At 38.8% G+C, this 14054-nt stretch overlaps 1 protein-coding gene across 1 annotated transcript; it reads right to left on the bottom strand.

Moving 5' to 3' along the window:
* Positions 1–10599: 10599 nt before the first annotated feature.
* On the bottom strand, positions 10600–12619 carry Gorab (Golgin, RAB6 interacting). The gene is made up of 6 exons (XM_090158319.1): positions 12243–12619; positions 11825–12173; positions 11680–11769; positions 11480–11620; positions 11205–11412; positions 10600–11144 (listed from the first exon to the last, which is right to left on the bottom strand). Exons 1-6 carry the CDS (start codon positions 12412–12414, stop codon positions 10971–10973), a joined length of 1134 nt encoding a protein of 377 aa, XP_090014445.1. The 5' UTR covers positions 12415–12619; the 3' UTR covers positions 10600–10970.
* Between the last annotated feature and the right edge of the window lie 1435 nt (positions 12620–14054).

Raw genomic sequence — 14054 nt, 5'->3', positions numbered from 1 at the left:
GTAATTTTCGAGTATTTCCTCGCTGTATGTCGTTCTATGATTGGAAATATTTCTCATGGTAATTAGAAAAAAAATTACAGGCAAATAAACTCACCTGAAATTTTTCCCGAAAACCAAATTTTAACTTTAAACATCATTTTTTTAAAAGTAATAAAGATATCCGAATCAAATTAATCTCAAATCATACATTGAATTGTTTTGAGCAAAATGCCATATTTCAAAACCCGATCGGTTTCATAGTTTTACAAATTTGTAAGTTGAAATAGAATCATGTGAGGTAAAAACTTAATTAACTTTGGATAATTATAAAGAATGATCCTATGTCCGAGATGGACGAATCTATCAGCAATATATAGAGTGCACATTTTTCTATCATATTTGTAAGGCCGGCATTTAATAAATAAGGAAATACATTGGAATAACCATGGAAGAAGTAGAGAAGGAACGGCGGCCAGAATAGGAAAGCCTGTACCGAAAATCTTGTTGTCTTCCCTCATTTCAACCCCCTTTTGGTCAGGGCACTCCGTCCTTAATGCGCTTATTCGACGCGCACTACGTCACGAGGCGGAGTCTAGTCAGCTGTAAACATTACAATATATCTTCCGCGTGTTTGTGTTGAGCTTCACAAGGCGCAAAGGCCTAATTTATTTACATTTTTTTAAATAGTTTTAAGTTTAGCTTATGAATAATTATATATATATATATATGTATATAATTAAGAGTTAAATCAGCAATTTAATTTGCCCTAACCTACCTAAGCCTTACACATGAAAAAAATATCCGTTAAAATTTTAAAAACAGTTACAGTAGATGACCAAACAAATAAGTTGTACTAAAGAGCATTGAATACGGACATTCAGACCAATAACATAAGGTAGGATGCGCGTGAGGGTTGCGCATACGAAACTTGATGCCGGGTAAAAGTATGGGGGGAATGAACAAACGGGGGAATTTCTAAAGCTTTTTGCGACAGGTTTTTTAACATGACGCCGCCGTTCCTTCTCTACTTCTTTCATGGAATTATTAAAATGAATAAATTCATGGTGATATCTAGGTCTTGCATCAGATATATCAATTTGGGCCATTGGGATCCTTCAAATTTGGGTATTAGCTGTACATCGATCCCTTATTGCGATCAATGTAAATGATGCATTAATCAATAAGTAACCTCGAGACCTCGATTGGGACCCTTTAAATTTGGGTATTAGCGGTGCATCGATCCCTTATTACGATCAATGTAAATGATGCATCAATCAATAAGTAACCTCGAGACCTCGATTGGGACCCTTTAAATTTGGGTATTAGCGGTGCATCGATCCCTTATTACGATCAATGTAAATGATGCATCAATCAATAAGTAACCTCGAGACCTCGATTGGGACCCTTTAAATTTGGGTATTAGCTGTGCATCGATCCGCTATCGCTATCAATGTAAATGATGCATTAATCAATAAGTAACCTCGAAACCTTGATTGGGACCCTTTAAATTTGGATATTAGCGGTGCATCGATCCGCTATCGCTATCAATGTAAATGATGCATTAATCAATAAGTAACCTCGAGACCTCGATTGGGACCCTTTAAATTTGGGTATTAGCTGTGCATCGATCCCTTATTGCGATCAATGTAAATGATGCATCAATCAATAAGTAACCTCGAGACCTCGATTGGTACCCTTTAAATTTGGGTATTAGCGGTGCATCGATCCCTTATTACGATCAATGTAAATGATGCATCAATCAATAAGTAACCTCGAGACCTCGATTGGGACCCTTTAAATTTGGGTATCAGCTGTGCATCGATCCCTTATTGCGATCAATGTAAATGATGCATCAATCAATAAGTAACCTCGAGACCTCGATTGGGACCCTTTAAATTTGGGTATTAGCTGTGCATCGATCCGCTATCGCTATCAATGTAAATGATGCATTAATCAATAAGTAACCTCGAGACCTCGATTGGGACCCTTTAAATTTGGGTATTAGCGGTGCATCGATCCCTTATTACGATCAATGTAAATGATGCATCAATCAATAAGTAACCTCGAGACCTCGATTGGGACCCTTTAAATTTGGGTATTAGCTGTGCATCGATCCCTTATTACGATCAATGTAAATGATGCATCAATCAATAAGTCACCCCGAGACCTCGATTGAGACCTTTTAAATTTGGGTATTAGCTGTGCATCGATCCCTTATTGCGATCAATGTAAATGATGCATCAATCAATAAGTAACCTCGAGACCTCGATTGGTACCCTTTAAATTTGGGTATTAGCTGTGCATCGATCCCTTATTACGATCAATGTAAATGATGCATCAATCAATAAGTAACCTCGAGACCTCGATTGGGACCCTTTAAATTTGGGTATCAGCTGTGCATCGATCCCTTATTGCGATCAATGTAAATGATGCATCAATCAATAAGTAACCTCGAGACCTCGATTGGGACCCTTTAAATTTGGGTATTAGCTGTGCATCGATCCCTTATTGCGATCAATGTAAATGATGCATCAATCAATAAGTAACCTCGAGAACTCGATTGGGACCCTTTAAATTTGGGTATTAGCTGTGCATCGATCCCTTATTACGATCAATGTAAATGATGCATCAATCAATAAGTAACCTCGAGAACTCGATTGGGACCCTTTAAATTTGGGTATTAGCTGTGCATCGATCCCTTATTACGATCAATGTAAATGATGCATCAATCAATAAGTAACCTCGAGAACTCGATTGGGACCCTTTAAATTTGGGTATTAGCTGTGCATCGATCCCTTATTGCGATCAATGTAAATGATGCATCAATCAATAAGTAACCTCGAGACCTCAATTGGGACCCTTTAAATTTGGGTATTAGCTGTGCATCGATCCCTTATTACGATCAATGTAAATGATGCATCAATCAATAAGTAACCTCGAAACCTTGATTGGGACCCTTTAAATTTGGGTATCAGCTGTGCATCGATCCCTTATTGCGATCAATGTAAATGATGCATCAATCAATAAGTAACCTCGAGACCTCGATTGGGACCCTTTAAATTTGGGTATTAGCTGTGCATCGATCCCTTATTGCGATCAATGTAAATGATGCATCAATCAATAAGTAACCTCGAGAACTCGATTGGGACCCTTTAAATTTGGGTATTAGCGGTGCATCGATCCCTTATTACGATCAATGTAAATGATGCATCAATCAATAAGTAACCTCGAGACCTCGATTGGGACCCTTTAAATTTGGGTATCAGCTGTGCATCGATCCCTTATTGCGATCAATGTAAATGATGCATCAATCAATAAGTAACCTCGAGACCTCGATTGGGACCCTTTAAATTTGGGTATTAGCTGTGCATCGATCCGCTATCGCTATCAATGTAAATGATGCATTAATCAATAAGTAACCTCGAGACCATGACGCACCTGTAATCGAGCAGGACGCACTGATAATCGAGCAGGAGGCATCGATAATCGACTCATTTGAGCAGAAGGCACCGATAAACGAGCAGGAGGCACTGATCACCGAGCAGGACGCACTGATAATCGAGCAGGACGCACTGATAATCCAGCAGGATGCACCGATAATCGAGCAGGACGCACTGATAATCCAGCAGGATGCACCGATAATCGAGCAGGACACACCGATAATCGAGCAGGACGCACCGATAATCGAGCAGGAGGCATCGATAATCGAGCAGGACGCACCGATAATCGAGCAGGAGGCATCGATAATCGACTCAATCGAGCAGGACGCACCGATAATCGACTCAATCGAGCAGAAGGCACTGATAATCGAGCAGGAGGCACCGATAATCGAGCAGGACGCACCGATAATCGAGCAGGAGGCATCGATAATGGACTCAATCGAGCAGAAGGCACCGATAAACGAGCAGGACGCACTGATAATCAAGCAGGAGGCCCCGATAATCGAGCAGGACGCATCGGTAATCGATCATGAAATGGAGGTGAGAAATTTCATTTTATCTAAATTGTTCAGAATATATAAAGCTAGTTTAGTTTTTATAGGATGACGGTAATAATTTCTTTAATAATTAGCTAGGCTAATAACCAAGGCACCACCTTATGCCTTACATTGCGTAGGAGGGTGGTGGCGAGCCCTTCATACCACGCGAGTCAACTACTCGCTGCAGGTACTATTACCGCTAACCTCAACAAGTTTTTACGCGTAACAAACCTCGCAATTATTATAGTAATCCCTGCGGGCATGCCGTTTGAGACACATGCTTAGGTAGGCCGGAGCAAAAATAGATGCCAAATCTACTAAATACTTAAGAGAGTATTTGTATCTTCATGCGCAACACTGTTTCAATTTTTTAATTAAAACATGATTTTTTTGGTAACTTTGTGCCTCATTTCACGTAAAAAGAAATACAAAATTAGGCTTCTTTGTTGAACATAACCAAAATACATTATTTTAAGAAATACCTAATAAAATAAGTCCAAAAAAGTAATCGTTTTGATTAGATTTAGATTTTAAATATTTTCAATGCAAATTATTTCACCGTAAAAAATTTGGTATTAGGAAAGCCTGAGTTGTCGTATGGGAAGTTGGGTAATTAGATCGTTTCTTTACTACATTCTTTGATTACCCAGGTAATTAGAGAGGTTAAGCCATCGCCAAAATTTGCCATGAAAACTTGTAGCTAAGGTGAAGACTGTGCACGCAAAACGGTACGACTACACTCTTACAAGTTCCCCCTGCAATTTTTTTAAGCGGTGGCTTAACCCATGGGCCAATAAAAGATTTCATGAAATCTTTTATTGGCCCATGCTTAACCTCTCTATTGTTGTATATCGGAATTGATTTTATTTATCATTATTTTAGCACTTTCACCTCGCAGCAAGAGGAGCTGGGTTCGATCCCAGTTTGTGGCAGTGGGTGAAAACTCGGAACCACTCCTTCCGCGTTGAGTTTGCAAGTTCTCTCCCCACTGGTTTAAGGGGTTTTCCCCAAGCTCTTCGGTTTCCCCTTTCATAAAAACTTGTCGAGGTTAACGGTAATAGTTAGTGTAGGGAGCTGTTGGCTCGCGTGGCACGAAGGGCTTGTCACCATCCTCCTACGCATTGTAACCCGGTCACCTGAATTAATGGCTTTAAAAGTCGCTTGCTGACTTAGGCCTAAGGTTGGTGCCTTGGGTATTAGCCTAGCCGATTATTATTATTATTATTATTATTATTATTATTATTATTATTATTATTATTATTATTATTATTATTATTATTATTATTATTATTATTATTATTATTATTATTATTATTATTATTAAATAGTTATCCCTACATGGTTCAGTTTTAACTCTTAGGAATTAATATGTTTTAGCAGTTGGAATTATGAGTAAACCATAACGCCAACTGCCCCTGTATCTCGGATTTGAGTTGGGGTTATGAGCATTCTAGAATACCCTTACTTGATTATATTTATTATATTATTTATTAATATTATATTATTATATGTATTTATTTATTATTGGTTTACTTATTTATATATATTTAGGTTACGTTTTTAAAATTGTATTAAATCTGCATGAGTTTTTACAATTGATTTATAAAGGAAGTATCACATATTTAATATGATATAAAAGATTTATTTGCTTTTAAAATATGTTAATTTTCGTAATTCCAAATAATACAATGCCCCCCTATAGTACTCCCACTACTCTGTGTCCCATCCTTACGATAATATTTTTTTGGTTTTAATTTTTAATCAAAATAAAATTCTAATAAATATCTGGTTGAAATGGGGCTGCAAATAAGCTACCAATAGTATAAGTATGTAATTCGTAATACCAGGTGTAAATAATTGAAACAAGAACATTGTTCCACACTTTTCACAAAAGAAATAAAATTGCATTGAAATTAAAGAAATATTTTACATCTGTGAAAATATTAATTTTTATTATTTTGGTTTTTGAAGTTTGTTATTTATCAGAACCAAATAATTGATTTAATGCGTGATTTGTTTTGAAGCAGATTAAATATCGAATTTGGTTCTTTTTACTCGGAACTGTCATGACAGTTAAATTTCGAGTTCCATATCTTGGAGAATACTACAATAGGGAACTACTATATTGGGAACTTTAGTTAAATCTGTGCGCGCAACGTTCATTTTAATTGTAACTTTTTTCTACACTTCTCAAACAAATTAAGGAGAGAAACGTGGGAATCCCAAAAGAGGAAGTGTGATTCCTAAATTACGAAATGTTTCGGAAAAACATCTGACGAGCCACAATCGACCCATTGTTATTGTGGAGTATATTTTCATTTTATTTTATTAATTTATATACATCATTATTACATAGTCTGAAGTACAGTATTTTAGTCGCGTTTAGATAAACTACAGTAAGAGAAAAACGGAAGTTACCGAACTATTGAAACTACCTAGTAAAGATATGAGAGCCGAAATTTAATTCCTTCCTCCAGAATTCCTCTCATAATTGTACGAAAGTATGTATTTCATAATAATATTCGATTTTGATTTATCGTAAAGAAAATAAGTCATTTTACCCGCTTTAAAACAAAGCACGGACTTTATCAATTGTTCGGCTCTGATAAATAATGAACTTAAAAACAAATACAAAATAATGTTCTGAGGGACACACAATATTTGTTTATTTAATTTTGCTGTAAGAGAGGTCAGCCGATTTCTTCTCGATATTTCTTCGAAGGGTTGGAAAATGTTCCTTGTTTGAACTGTTTACACCCGCACCTGGGTTTACGAATTCTATACTAATAACCGCTATATATCCGTGTGAAATGACCCCCCTTCTACGCCTATTTGTAGCATCGTACGCAGTTCTTTTTAGCATGACCAGTGATGTTTGTGACTGCCCAAAGCCCCGAGAGAGGAGATTCCACTCCTTTCTTTACACTGCATAAGAGCCTTTGTAACCCGACCCGACTCTCGCGTATTTTAATGGGGGATCCAGTTCAGTTCAAACCAGAATGCCATCTAGTGGCAGAAATATTTAACTTTTGGTGGAAGACGGAGGAAGACGAGCCGACCATGAATATAATAATGTGTACCCAGTGGCGTAGCTAGCATGGGTGACACCCGGGGCGGATATAAATAATCATAATCATAATAATCAGCTAGGCTAATACCCAAGGCACCACCTTAGGCCTAAGTCGTCAAGCGACTTTTGAAGCCTTTAATTCAGGTGGCCGGGTTACAATGCGTAGGAGGGTGGTGGCAAGCCCTGCATGCCACGCGAGCCAACAGCTCCCTACACTAACTATTACCGTTAACCTCAACAAGTTTTTATGGAAGGGGAAACCGAAGAACTCGAGGGAAAACCCCTTAACCCAGTGGGGAGAGAACTTGCAAACTCAACGCAGAAGGAGTTGTTCCGAGTTTTCACCCAGTGCCACAAGCTGGGATCGAACCCGGCTCCTCTTGCTGCGAGGCGAAAGTGCTAACCACTCTGCCACCCCACTTCATCATGGAGTGCTATTTACTAGTCTCTAGTTTGTGTAAGTTTTTATTTTTTTCACGGTCGGTTGTCACCCCCAAATCACGCCCAAACGGGTGGTAACATGGGCGGACCGCCCCCACCGCTACGTCACTGCGCGTACCCACTTTTATCCTCCTTGGTTTTACCCATATATATAAGAAATGTATATAAAGGTCTAGATAAATTTCGGGGCGTCTAAGCCTAACATAAAATACGGAATTGACACCTAGCAGACGCCGAGGAAGGCACGTGACCAAGAGCGCGAGCTCTCTTTGCATTTTAGTACTAAGTGCTTGACCTTTCCGCAGGCCGTAGTCTTTAGACACCATCTGTTGGTGACTTTTAGTATAATTTTAAAGCAGGAGACAATGGCTCTCGCGACGATAGCACGAGCTTTCTTACCGATAGATAGCGCCTTATAAGGATAGCCTGCAGAAATTACGCGTTTCTGCTAGCTGTCACCTTCGTATTGACTCCCTTTGAAATATTTTATCTCAACCTTTATATACGTTTCATATATCTATGGTTTTACCTCTGCCACGGAGACGTTTTAGCAGTTGGCACTGTATCTCAGAATTGAGTTGGGTTTATGAGCATCCCACAACACCAACTGCCGCTGTAACTGGGAATTGAGTTGGGATTATGAGCATCGCACAACGCCAACTGCTCATTACAGCAACAGTTACCGTTATGGAAAGTTGGTGTTTTGTGCAGTATCCTTTTTTTAGTTTTCATTTATTCCAGTAGATGGCGGTATTGTAATGAAAAAAGTACAAAATTGCGTTTCCGTGAACGTGATTTAGGACCTTTTTCTTAAGCACAGTACCGCCATCTATTAGTGTAGATAACAATGAAATGATAAAATACCAGATTCTGTACGAGACTATGCAAATCGCTCTGGGTAATATTTCAGCCTACGGAGTCACATGCGGCCTCAACTTCCAGCCACTCAAATGTCAGTACATGGCCATCTCCAAAGTGAAACAGATCAGACTAGGTCTCACTCTCAACCTAGGAATCACCCTCCTGACACGCGTACCTTCCTACAGGTACATAGAAGTAGTAATTGATGAGTGCTTTTCCTGGAAACCACATATCGAGTCCTTCATTTCATCTTCGGTGAAGCGTTTAAACCTCTTGCGTGTTGTTCTACGGCTTCTATACACCCACCTAACCCGCTCTCGATTGGACTATTCCAGCCCTCTCTATGCGTCAGCGTCGGCAGCCCTGCTCGCCAAGTTGGATAACGTCCAAAATGCGGCTCTTCAAGTGATTTTAGGAGTTCCGCCATCTACGCCTATCAGGTTGATGGAAGCCGAGGCAGCTCTTCAACCGCTGAGTTCTAGGAGAGACCTCTTAGACTTACTCACTTTGGCTCCATGCGGAGCAGTTGATACTCCTGATTTCTATCCAGCTCTCATAAGGAAGACACTTGCTCCCCTGGAGATCTTCGAGCACCACTTTCCTCTGGGCAGGCTCCTCTTTCTTCTCCGGGCGTGGCGATTGGCTCCGGTTCACAATCTAACCTGGCTATTCCACTCTACCAGGCGGCACATTCCCCTCAAGTCAACCCCGCCATGGGAACCTCCAACAGCGACGATTGTGCCACCGTGGCTCACAGCTCCCAAAGAGGATCATAGTTCGAACGCACTCCGCCAGCTTTTCTTCCCGACTCTCGAACCTTACGCCAAGAACGCGACGGTGATATACACTGACGGCTCACTCGTGCCAGACTAGGGAGTGGCAGGTGCGGCTTTCGCGATTCCAGCTCTGAAAGTCGGTGCGAAATCGTTCTTGGATTCCGGGCACCCCGTCAATAGGATTGAGTTGTTTGCTATCCAAATGGCTCTTTCCATCGTATTATCTCCACGGGCCGCTACTAATCTGCTCGGATTCAAAAAGCGCCCTTAAGCAACTTTTTTCGCGCTCTCCTGATCCAGTGGTTCAACTAATTAATGCCCTCTGTGACGAGTACTCTAGTCGCGTAACTATGTTGTGGTGTCCGGCACATGTGCGAATACCGGGAAACGAATTGGCGGACAGTCTTGCAGGGATTATTACATCGTTTTCGGCTGAGCCCCCCCCCCCCCGACTCCTGTATTTGGTGTGGCGCGCGTGAGGATGCCTCCCATATCCTTTTTGACTGCCCTTCCAATGCAGCTGCTCGGAACCTACTCAGGTTTACCTTACGTCAGAAGGGTCTTCCCGAAACATTGGTTGCCGTACTAACGGGGATCCACGCTGGGTCCCATGTTGTGATTGAGGCCACTTGTGCCATTCGTCCATAACTCTAACCCTGTGTGAGAACCTTTGTCGATTGACTTTTATGTTGTACAGTTTTTTTTTTTGACATTTCTTGGATATTGTTTAACACGTAAAATTTGGCGCACATGGTGTGAAGGCTTTCAGCTATATACACCAAATTCCCTTCTACATTATTCCGACCCCACCCCCGAAATATATTCCTAGACTGGTTCTTGAGACACATTCTATATCATGCTCCAGTTAATTCTTCAAAATAAATTTCAGGAGAAGAAATGGTTCGTGCAGAAATAAGTCCTTAGTGTGCTGCATAAGGGAAAAAAGAGTTTTTAAATAACTAAGTGGAGGCTATTTTTATAATTTTTATGATTTCACATCATAATAATGATAATAACTATAGGCTTCGTGCGTAGTTTAAATTTTGGTCATAAGTATCGCCGCCTACCGACCGCGTTGAAAATTGAATATATGAAAGCTGCCTGCAGGTTCAAAATTATCTCTGCACAACAGCAGCTGAAAGTTGAACCTAGATTCAACCGAAAAACATAGAAATTCATAAGTTGTTTGCTATTTGACGGATATTAAGGCAGATGGCGCTATATTTCCTAAGCTCAAAGCTTATACGTGCTTTAAATTTTGAGCGCTATATGATTCCATATACCAATGGGCGTTATTCCAATTTTCCTCAAGCGGCGGTTTTAGGAACCAAAGGGAGCATCGGGATAGTTTTCGTTCCGGAATGGTTTTCTTTCGAAAACAGTCATATATGTCTTTATTTAAAAACTGAAATCTTTGGATGAGAAGCGCTAAGTTGTGACACTCATCCACTTTTTCTCTAAACATAAAAGTATTCGCATAACACAAAAATATTAAATTAAGCATAAAAAATTTATTAAAGCAACGATATGTAATTATAAGAACAATATTATATTGCCACTTTTGTATAAATGTACGCCAGAAAAACAATTTTGTAAAAATTAAATATTGGGGCGAAGAAACAACCAGCCTAAAAATTAAAACCAACAATATAGTTAAAAACTATTCTTTGGAGGGGAGTAACAGTCTTTTGCAATAAAATTATTACAAGAATAAAACGGTGAAACTCTTTTTCTTCCTTGAAAATCTAACTTCTACCTTGCATATATGTAATGAACTTTTAATAGTAACAAATTGAGAGAGCGTCTCTTTCAAACATTCATTTTTGGGATTTATTACTTCATTTTGAGATTCCGAGGCACAGTTTCAGACCTCATCGGGAGGAGGTAACTGTTCTTGAGTTAGTTTTTTGCTATTATCGTTGGATTTCTCGTGAGGAATTATAGATATAATATCCGATGGAGTGTGAAGAGGTGGTTTTATTGTATTGAACGTGGTATTGTAAGTTACATTGTTTAAGGCACAGAGTTGAGGCAATACCTAATAGAAACGGAACTGGATTTAGCTACTTTTACATTAATATTAGCTTAAAATACTCACCATATTCATACCGTTAGCTCTACATTCCTCGTAAAGCTCACCTAGATCTAATTCGTGCATTAATTCTCCTAGTTTGCGGGCTTTACGAGCTTCATTTTGTTCTATAATTGTGCAAAGATGCTCGGTCAGTCTTTCTTTCCTTTCCATTTTTTGAAACAACAACAATTTTGACTCAACAAACTCTTTCTCTGCTTTGTCATATCTTTTTCTGTAAAAGTTTCACGTTCTCTTTAAACCTTATTACGAAAGTAAGTAACGCATCAACCCTGGCTTACTGAGCTTCAAAGAAGTCTAAACTAGCCATTTCTATCTCTTTTCGAAGGATTCCAACGTCGTTACTAAGCATACTATCTAATTTTCCAAGATCAGCTTGCACTTTGCAGATTTTTTTTCCCTCCTCTTCCGTCCTCTTTTTCCTTTTAGCAACTCTCAATCAGTACAACATTTAAGAGATTCAAAGAGTCTACAACACTACCTGTCATCAATAGCTTGTAACAGTAGCTCCCGTCTCTTAGCATTAGCCGCTTCCAAATGCTTTTGCCTTTGTTCAAATGAATTTAAATCACTGAAAATAGGAAAATTTTAGATAAAAATTGTGAAATAAATGAGTGGAAATCTACCTAATTGTCGTAGTTGTAGAGTTGATTTCATTTATAGTACTTCTATCAACAACTGGAGCAGTAACACCATTTTCATTTTGGACGTTGTTCATTGAATCATTGTTGCATATGGACGTTTTTTTATCTTGCAAAGGCATTATTTCGTAAGTCAATGTTTCAGAATCTACTCTAAGGACAGCATTTCCCGCTGAATTGCTACGTTCTAAGCTTGCCGATTGATTTTGGGTAGAAAATTTTGATAAACATTCGTCTTCAGGGGCTTGAACTTCTAAGTTAATTAATGAAGATTCCATCTTCCTTAAAGAATTTGCTTTTCGGAGCTCATTTCTAGCTGCATTTCTCTTTCTCCCTAAATGGTCAAGTGTTGTTAGAGGTGCAATATGAAGGTTTTATACTTGAAATGTATAACAACGCTTACCAGTTTTGTCAAAGCTTTTTATAACTTTTATCTCACTTTTTTGCTTTTCTTCATTATTTTCAGTTTTGCTTGGTGTATTTTTCAGATTTATAGCCCCATTATCTACGCCTAAGTCGTTTTTAAGTAGTTTGAGTTCTTCTTCCGAAAACCCTGCCCACGTACGCGTAGCCATGGAGTTCAGAAGCTAAAGTTTCAAACCTAAGTACTTCATGATTTAAACAACTTTTACGCGATAACTTAAAGTTCAACAAAAACTTTAGGATGTAAAGCTCGAAAACATAATTAATAAACATATATTTCTATTCAAAGTAAGAATTCAAAACACTAAAAATACGTATTTCTGGACTCATTTGGCAACAATAGGCATAGCATGGATTAAACACCCATGGGCATAGGCAATGGTCAAATAAATGGGCGTTCCAAACGAAATATTAAAAATCACACCACCGTCGCCATCTATTAACACAAAATCTAAAATAATTGTTTTACTTAATATAAATAGATGGCAATAGCGGTGACTTCGTTCAAACAAAGAATCAAGAACCATGGACCAAGAATCTAAAGGGACTCACTGTTTAGACTTTAAAAAGCACGCGTTAATACTGGGAATAGGAAAATCATGGGTAATTTTAGTTAAATGTGGACAAACTCGGCGTCGCTGAAGTCGATTTCCGGCGTAGTTTCACAGAGAAGCTCGAGCGTTCACGTTCAAATAAGATTTAAGTTTTAAGCATAGAAATCCCATATGAGATTTCTATGGTTTTAAGATTTATTTGTTGACAACCCTTGTGGAACAGGGCGGCTCACTCACAAACGAGGAGCACTGTCAGCACAGTTGAAAAAAATAAAAAAATACATACACAAAACCAGCATCGAATAAAATCCAGGAAATACCAAAAACACAATCCAGAATTTTACAGCAGAAATAAAGCACGCCAAAAACCCAATTCAAAATAAGCATGTAAGCATAATATATATATATATATATATATATATATATATATATATATATATATATATCCGCCATTCCGAAACTCCCGGATGGTTCTCTAAAGCTGGACAAGTCAAAAGGATGTGACTTAGGTCTTCGACGGTTCGACCTCATGGTTACAGAGTTTGCATGCTGGCAAGTCACCAAAAAGTTGGGCCTGTCCATGGAGAGTAGACTCTCCTTGGAAAAATCCTTAATTTTTAGGTCGATTTTTTAGTGGATAAATCCGGGTGTTTTTAACCGGATTGGATAGTTCTCTGCTAACCCTGTCTATGGTAATATGCTTCGTGCATAGTTTAAATTTGGTTCATAAGTATCGCCGCCTTCCGACCGGGTTTTAAATTAAATATATGAAAGTTGTCTGCTCGTTCAAAATTATCTCTGTTCAACCGAAAAACATAGAAATTCAAAAGTCGTCCGCTATTTCTTCACATATTTATTTGACCGATATTAAGGCAGATGGCACTATATTTCCTAAGCTCGAAGCCTGGTCAAAGCTGGCCACACGGCGTATTTACTTCGATCTGCTTCAAGTAGATCGTTCAAACTTTTATTTTTTTCTTCCGGTCAGCAGTTAAATATCTTGTCGGTATCACCAGAGAGTGATAAAGGGACGTTTTTCTTTCAAAAAGCCGTATTTATTTTTTTTGGCGGGAAAATGTCCATAGTATCCCGATAAGAGATGGCGCCACCGGTATCGCCAGCTAGTAGCGCGCTTTAACATGGGGTGGAGGACGACGCAAAAACTAACTTTTTTGCATTTGATCATAGACAATATCATAAGCTTATCATAAGGTCCCCATAAGAGGTAGGTATTCAAA

This window comes from Leiobunum rupestre, chromosome 9 (genome assembly GCF_980474605.1).
Source record: "Leiobunum rupestre chromosome 9, qqLeiRupe1.1.hap1, whole genome shotgun sequence".
Classification (NCBI taxonomy): domain Eukaryota; kingdom Metazoa; phylum Arthropoda; class Arachnida; order Opiliones; family Sclerosomatidae; genus Leiobunum; species Leiobunum rupestre.
This window is presented reverse-complemented; position numbering and strand designations above follow the sequence as displayed.

Bases quoted from the DNA above. Each gene is read 5' to 3' on its own strand.
- Gorab (XM_090158319.1), bottom strand. From the start codon at position 12,414: ATGGCTACGCGTACGTGGGCAGGGTTTTCGGAAGAAGAACTCAAACTA. The intron at 11,413-11,479 runs GTAAGCCAGGGT...AAACTTTTACAG, and splicing joins TTAGACTTCTTTGAAGCTCA to AAAAAGATATGACAAAGCAG. The intron at 11,145-11,204 runs GTGAGTATTTTA...CGTTTCTATTAG, and splicing joins GAGCTAACGGTATGAATATG to GTATTGCCTCAACTCTGTGC.